Source organism: Meleagris gallopavo, chromosome 30, assembly GCF_000146605.3.
Source record: "Meleagris gallopavo isolate NT-WF06-2002-E0010 breed Aviagen turkey brand Nicholas breeding stock chromosome 30, Turkey_5.1, whole genome shotgun sequence".
Taxonomy (NCBI): Eukaryota; Metazoa; Chordata; class Aves; order Galliformes; family Phasianidae; genus Meleagris; species Meleagris gallopavo.
Window position 1 is genome coordinate 4,057,682 of NC_015040.2, and position 8,356 is coordinate 4,066,037.

An 8,356-nucleotide genomic window follows, 5' to 3' on the forward strand; every position below is an offset into this window, starting at 1 on the left:
TTTCTGCCTTTCTCTGCATGCTGGGACCCCACATCTTAATAACGAAGTTGGTTTTTACTTTGCGTTGTTCTCTTTCTTCCCCTCCCCCCCCCTGCAATATTTGCTGCTCATGAGCACTGCTTTTATGGTTCACAATTCTGCAGAGAACGAAAGCACAGAAGATTTCTGTTTTTTTGATTTTAGTAAACAAATCAGGAACTTCCATGAAGCTCAGTTCCACTCATCCAAGCCTCGTGTTAGACTAAATGAAGGCACACCAGGATTAGAGGTTGCACATTACTGTAGATCAAAGTGGAAAAGAAAGAGGGAGTGATGAGCAATTGACTCAAAGAGCTTTTTTGTCCTTTATTACTTCCTGGACAAGAAGGGCTGATAGCTCACCATCAAAGCCAACTCAAACTGCTGCAGAATATAAGAAAAACACTGGTCTGCAAGATACATCCTTCAACAGGAAAACAAATGGAGCTTTTGAGAGTCACATTTTACAGGCAAATAATGAAAATAAACATTGTGAAGAATGGAGCCACCAGGTAAAGTGATTGGTCAACCAGTTACAGTTTTAATATAAAATGTTTAGTCCAGTCATGAGCTCAATGGTTGAAATGAAAATGAGCAGTGGAACCAAAACCTTGAACAAGACAATTTGTTTTGACATCAAGCCTGTTGGGGTGGCAAACACAGCCATCTTACCCCAGAAAATACACGTCCACGCCAACAAGGCCCAGCAGCTCAGTGCCTTGCTGCTGCACAGAGCCTCCAGCTGTCAGTCACTTCTGCAACTGATCCTTCTGTCACATTACAGCAGCTGCATTTCAGGGGAACTCGGATGATTCATTTATTTTACTAATCATACATACTGTATACAAAGGTGGATACATAGTCTACAAGGTTTTAGTGGGGACAATATCTTTTCAACCTTTGGGAGAGTCAAGAACCGTCAAGAAAGTAGTGTGGAGAACCTTGCACACAGGATATGCATCACTTCTTTAGCTCTGAATGGCTTAAATTTAGCATCTGTCTCAAGTACTAAATTAAAACCAAACCATTCCAAAAAACTGTTTAAAGAAAATACTGATAGCTGTTAACTTCTTTTTCTGAAATCAAAGTATGTACACCCAAATGAACCTCAGCTTCTCAGAAAAATGAAACAGCACATAAAAAAAAATAATACCTTTATGTATAACATCCTCACCTGCTGTCCATTCTGCCAGAAAGTTCTAAAAATAATTGCTTACAAATGGAGGAGACTACGACAGCAACCTCTTCAGGGCAAATAAGGTTAAGCAATGCTAGCAAGTTACAGCAAAAAAAGGAGATTTGCCTTAGATGAACAAGAAGGCAAGCCTGAAGAACAGTAATGGTATTTCCATCAGATTCTCTGTAAACAACAATCAACTGTCAAGAACAGGCAGGATTATATCACTTATCTAGGAAGGGGAATAATAATAATGAGAATTATAAAGTCTTCCCACCAGATTTTATGGCTGCCAAAGTCAGTCTTTTTTTTTTTTAATTGAAGACTTACACTTTATAGTTTTATATTTGTATTACAACTAGAAATAAAGAAAAAGCAAGTGCTAGATAATTGGCGTAGGGTTTTCACACCCAAGGGGTATAACAGGGTTGCAACTCTTCAGTGTGCACCTCAGCTGGTGGGAACTAGCCATCATCATCACGCTTCCACAGGGATGTTCCTGCAGACACTTCCAAAATCTCTTGTTCTCAGACATCCTGGCCTCCAACACTTATTTATACATAAGCCCACAGCTTGTTCTGTCAGATGAGTTGGTTTGACACCGTGCAAAGAAGAACAAAGAGTGTTTTTGGACCCGATAATTTTAGCTCTGATTTTGTAGAATTTCATAAGTTAACAGAGAATGAGTTAAGGCACCCATATGCCCAGAACAAAAGTAATAAATACCTGGGGCTAAATACAACTCACTGTTAAGCTGTCATGTAATTGCACAGTTGTCTCCCTGTTTTGTCAGGTAACGCTACCAACATCTTCAAAGATCCTAAAATATGAACACTAAAAACTTTGTGAATACATGGACAAGGCATTGACAAGACATTCTCAAGGTTCATTCTGTATTCCTGGCTCCTCAAGGTAACGGCTACTACTAATGTAATTAGCATTTAGCAGCAAGATCAGCATGTTCTAAGAATGAAATAAATATTCACACAATCAATACTAATGGTTCAAACACATCATTGAAAATGGTAAATTTCCCATCTTTCTCGCCCAATCCGAGTTTGCAGAGACAAGACCCTTGGCAACAACATTCACAGCTCTCAGTACCACAGAAGCTTCTGCAAACAAATCCTAGGCCTGAAGCATTTGTCATCTGTGGTGCCTTCAAGGTGTCCTACTGTGTTCGAAGCTGGTAGTCTGTAGAAGAATAACAAAAACAAAACCAGTTTTAGTACACTGTCTTTCACTAACCACAGTAAAACAGATCAGCAAACTGGGATGAAGTAATGTAAATCAGAGATGATCAGATCTTCATGTAGAATAACCAAGAACACAGGCTTTAAAGCAATTGAGATAATTACAAGCTTCCAAGCCAGAAACAGCAAAACCTCTCCGAATAGCAAAACGAGTAACAATGAAAACCAGCAAGTGTTTTTTTTTTTCCTTTAACAGATCTGGTAGCTCTTAGCCAGCCCAAAGCTAGCAAAATGATATGTATGAATCAGTTCTTTTTTAGTTCATATTCCTCCCAGATTTAAGTATTCCATAATGAACACCAGATTCAGTGAACAACTCTGCTGTCTACATGGATGATTCAATAAGATAGTTCAGTAAAAAAAGGACTAGGAAAAGCAGCAAGCATTAATGTCACATATGAGCAAACTGTTCTTGTGTTTCAGTATTAAACTCTGCAGTAAATATATCTTCAGTTAGTGTATGCCGGAGAAATAAAATACATTAAGACAGAGATGATGTTTACAGTTCATTGCTTTCAATTTACCTCCATTCTGGGTAATGTAACGAACCCACGGGAGAGCTTGATAGCCACTCTTCTCAATTATCTTTAAGTATCGAACCTGGGAAGAAAGAAATGTTATACATGAGTCTCCCATGGCAACCAAGCATTGTTTAGCAAAAAAATAAAACCAGGGTTGGTGGGTGGGTAGCGGGGATCAGAAGCGTATTCTATGGATAACAATAACAGGAATGATCTAGATGTGCAAAACTTTCAGGTGTAAATATAAATCCTTGCCACTTGCATTAACAGCCTGCTTTCCATCTGAAATCATGCAGCCAGTCCTATCATTCTCTTTACAAGATTCCCTTAAAGCAGGAAAAATCAGACTTGGCTCAGTGATAAACCAACACTTGTGGTACTTCAAAGTGAGGGGCAGGCAGATGTATGCGAACGAGACAGTGACAGCCAGGACAAGCAGGACAGAAACAAAAGCAAAAAGACACCAAACCATGGGACAAAGGAGGCAAGGGCAAGGCAGACAAAGCTACAAAGCTGGGCTGCATCAGTTGGTGTGTCAGGAGCCTGGCACACAGCCTCCTTCTGTATTTCTGTTTTCAGCTACCAACCTGGATTCCTGAAGTGGTGAAATATGGAATCTCAAATTTGACACTGATGGGAGGTTTCCCTTCCTTGTCTTCAGCTTCAACACTTGGGAGCCCGAAGTGAGCTCTCATCAGATATTCTTTTCCACCCTTACAAAAAAAAAAAAAAAAAATTCTTGAAACAAGAAAAGAAAAGCTTCCAACAATACAAGTGATTTTCTATGCAGAACATCAAATTGCTGAATTACATTAATCATTTCAAATCTTTTCTAGGGCTTAAGAGGAAAAGCTTATTTTAATTTAAAAGTAGTGGTGTTTGTTCTTTGTTTGTTTTGGGGCTTTTTTTGTTTTTAAATGCAGATCAACTTGAGACCTGTTTGATGCATAATTCGTCTTCTTCTAGTCTTATCCTCAAGGAGAATATTAGAAGCTTGGTTTTCTTTCTGACCATTTTTGTCACATAGCACAGTAGCTGTACTATCGCCATGGAACATTTGATGCTGTCAGAATTTGCTTTAGGCTGAGTCATAAACCATTACCTCTAAGTAATTATTGTAATGTTGGGTGAGAAGACTAAAAACAGCACTTACTGGAAAAGATTTAATGGACCAGACAATTTCACTGTTCTCTGGAACCCATTTGACACTTCCAACAGTGGTTTTAAACTTTGGTGAGTCTGCATCATTTGGAACTGGAATGTGAATCTCCACATTGTTGGCAGTTGATCTACGCTTAAACTGACTTTTTGCCTAAAGAAAAGTGAGAAAAATCACAACTCTAAGCATGTACACTATGCATGTAGGTTCAGAGAGCTGCCAGGCAATTTCTCTCTACCACAATCTACTGGGAAACAGCACAACACAGAACATAAACTTACAAATCAACTTTTCTAAAGAGACAAGTCCCAGGGAAACAGGAGGTGTTTGTGTAAGAAGGTACGTGCTGCTGGTGAAGCACTGAAAACAAACAAAAGAGAAGACAAACCAGCCATAACTATTTTAGAACTTCTGACCTTGATCATGTACTCGATGCGGCTGTGGGAATGTTTTTCAATCACGGACTCAATCCAGATCAGTGGCTTTACCTGATAGGAAAGATATTTTACAGCTGTAGACTTCACTTCGGCATGGTCGCAAAACTGTCATTTCCTCATAAAACTACACTGAATACATGAATTCCATAAGTAAGCACAAGCAAAAAGTAGCAAAAATTGGCAGGCATTAGGGGAAAAAAATTAAAGCATTTCTCAGATTAGTTCCTAACATCTTCAGCTGTCAAACATTTCTCCACATTATGTGCAGGCTTTTCTGGTTTGTTTTCTTTAACTGCTGCTGGCCTCCTGTCATGGCTGACAATTATAGATTTCCTCTATACTAAGTATTTCCTTTTCTAAAGAAATGTTAACGTACACAGTAGCTGTTACCTTGAGGAACCACAATACAGTGTGCTAACAGATTCCAAGAAATATTCAGAGGACAAATTAATGTTGTCAAGCACAACAAATTGCCACACTAATTGTATTGGGTGATTAGCTTAAAAATGAACTGATTAGTGTTTTGAAAACAGTTTCAGTAGTAGTTGAAAAGATAAAGACGTACTGCCAAGTTATTTCTAAACTCATTCTTACTTCCTCCATAAAGAGCGAGCACAAAGCTTTGCTATTAATGGTTGACTTCACAACTACTATGCTGCCCATACTTAAAGAAAAACAAAACACATTAAGGGAAAGCCATTAGCAAATCTACCTACAGACTAAATGATTCTCATAAAAATCTGCTGCAGTTCAGAGCCAAACACCCAGACTTACGTGGGTATTGAGACGATAGGACATGAGTTCAAACTCTCCATCAGGTGGAATGAAAGAAATCGTCCTGTCGTTTTCAAAGCGAGAGAGACGAACGCACTGATGGAACTTCACATCTTCCAGTTCTACTGATTTACTTTTGCCACCTATCAGAAAACAGACATATCGAGACTTCAAATCACTACTCCCATTACATCTGAAGTCACATCGCAGCGTTATGTAGCAAAGCAGATGCCTGCTGATATCCTCCTTGGTTTAGCCCAGTAGTTTTTCTATGACTCCAGAAGTCCCAGCAGATGAGGCAGTGAAGCCCAGACGGTTACCACGCTCACTTGGTATTCCATCTTCTCTTGGTATTGGCACATAAGACCTAGCATGGTTTTCTACATAGAGGAAACAAGTATTTTCATCACAGAATCAATCCTTTCACTTGAGCCTCACCCAAGGTGGCAGAGAACACCCAAGGTGGCAGAGAACACCCATCACAATTTTGAAGACGTTGCTGAAATACTCACGGCCTGTGTTATCAAAGAGAACTTTGTCATTTAAACCAAGGCGAAGCTCTGGCATTCCTGAGAGAAAGACTCTCATCTTAATGGACCCGACTATTTCACTCCGTAGTACATTTCCATTGGCACTGACCTGAAGGGCAATGAAAAAAAAAAGATAAAGGTTGCTGTGACACGATATGACGTGAGATCAAACAGCAATCCCACCCCATCCTCAGCCCCCAGCTCTCCATGGATGCCTTTCTCTCGAGCAACCAATCCAGTACATGCAATTAGACCAAGGACAAGGTAGGATGAGACTGAAAGAGGCAGGGAGGACAGGTCAGAAACCAGCTTTGGGACTGCTGAGCACAGAGCACAAATTCCAGTAAAGGATTATTTATTCATCTATGGATGTCATTATAGGTTTTCAGTCCTAATGACAGACAGCATCCCAGTGCACTGATCATGGTTAGGCTGATTTTTTATTATATTCCTGTAGGTTTTCAGACAGTAAGTTCTTCTCAAGACTTCTACTAATAATTCTCATTAAAACTCCAAGTAAAAGGTACCCACCAAAAGGTTAACAGACTCTATAACATCCAGGAACACTTCATTCTTCCTGTATTTTATCCCTTCTGATCTCCATGAAACAGCATTTGTAACAGTGGCAGGTGGACGTGGAGCTCCAGTTTCAAGTTTGTGACCCTCCTGAGTGATGTACCTTTATAAACACATAATTAGAACAACAAAAAAAAAAGTTTGCAGCATCTTTTGTATCAGATTCACATCATCAATAAATCAGTTTGGATTGACAAGGCTACACTTTATCAAGTATTAAATACTTTGATAACTAGAGAAGAAAGCCAAAACATTTGTTTGCATATAGAATACGTAAGACTTTCCCAAGGACCTTACAAATGTAAGCAATACAGACAGATACTTACTCTTGTAAGATTTTGCTATCAGTGGTTTGTGGGTAACCAAAATCCATAAGCTCATCTAACAACTCATAAATAATAACAAAATTATCTCTAATGCTCTCTTCTTCCAACTCCTTGAAATATTCAGAAAAAACCTGAAACACCAAAAACAAAGAGGGAGGAAAAAAAGGACATCAGCTGAGGAACTACAGCACATTCTGAATGCATTCCTATAACTAAGAAGAGTTTGGAGGAAAAAGAAAAAAAAAAAAAGAAACCCACCAAAACGAAACCTATAACTCCTAAAAAGCATTCTGTTCAGATAAGCAGCAGGAAACCCACCTCAATTAGGAGAGAGTTACAGAGCCCTCGAAATAACTCTGACGATTACAAAACAGATTAACACTGGGGAAAACAGTTGTGATGCCAAGTCCAAATTAATCAAACAGAATCTACGGATGGCACTACTCGTGCATCAGCGTTTTACTCCCCATTCTCAGGTCTTGTGCAACTTCTCACAGCACTTTGTCACATCCCTTGCCTACTCAGTTATAAAATAACAATTCCATTATTAGTAGTTAGGAAGACATTTCTATAAAATAATCAAATATAAAGGAAAAATACTATTACTACAGATTCTTTTTAAAAAAGTGAAAGCTCTATACAATTTTATTAGATCACACTAACAAACAGATGGGAGTTACATCTGCAATTTCCTACTCACCTGAACTACTTTATATAAAAATGAAAACACCAGTGATACACAAGCATTCTTCTTTGAAGTTGCAACAACTAATAAAGGATGTTCAGGAACACGCATTCAAAGTCACCGTGGGATGAAAAAAATTTACTGAGTGTGTTTTTAAAAGCATTGTAGAAGGGGCTGCCTGATCTGCTGCCTGATTTAGTGGCTGAGGCAGCAGGGTTGGGACTGAATGATCTTTGAGGTCCCTTTGACCCAAGCTGTTCTGTGATTCATTCAATGATCTGTCTGCAGCACAAAGGATACGATAGAGGTTGTTATGTTTAATCCACATGAAACGAACTCCTCCATGTGCCAGAATAGGAGAAAGCGTTCCCTCTTCTTCCTTTTCCATAAGGATTGGCATAAAATGCTCCACCTCCGACATGTCCACATCCCCACGGTAATTCCGACAGATGAGAACCTATGGGAAGAACAATTCCTTACACTTCTCCTTCGAGATATGATGTTACCATGCAAGACCAGCACACGAGATATTTAAAGTGCCTCTTTAACTGAAAAACCCCAACACCAAGCTTCAGTCAGGTCTATGCATACTACAAATACAAAACAAAGTAGCAACACACGTTATGATTTGAATGCAAAGCCCCACGTTTGCAGTCGTATCTCCTAGCGTTACCCCTCACGTACAGCTGCAGACTCCCCGTTTAAGATGGAAAAACGCGTCGCTCTCCTGGGACAAACCGCCTCCCATCAGGGCGGAGATTGATTACCCCAGGCGGGATGCTCGGGAGCCCCGCAGGCAGGGCCGCTCCCCGACTCCTCCTTCAGCACCCGGACCCGCGAGGAGCGGACACGGCGGGACCGGCGCGCAGCGCCGGCAGCAAAACAGCGGGCGGGAAGGGG

General features: G+C 39.9%; 1 protein-coding gene across 1 annotated transcript; it reads right to left on the reverse strand.

Moving 5' to 3' along the window:
• Positions 1–320: 320 nt before the first annotated feature.
• Positions 321–7,913, reverse strand: AP1M1 (adaptor related protein complex 1 subunit mu 1). The gene is made up of 11 exons (XM_019610104.2): positions 7,757–7,913; positions 7,472–7,539; positions 6,772–6,902; positions 6,401–6,548; positions 5,852–5,978; positions 5,340–5,482; positions 4,545–4,616; positions 4,123–4,281; positions 3,557–3,682; positions 2,973–3,048; positions 321–2,389 (listed from the first exon to the last, which is right to left on the reverse strand). The coding sequence occupies exons 1-11, from the start codon at positions 7,875–7,877 to the stop codon at positions 2,367–2,369; spliced, it is 1,194 nt and encodes a 397-aa protein (XP_019465649.1). The 5' UTR covers positions 7,878–7,913; the 3' UTR covers positions 321–2,366.
• Between the last annotated feature and the right edge of the window lie 443 nt (positions 7,914–8,356).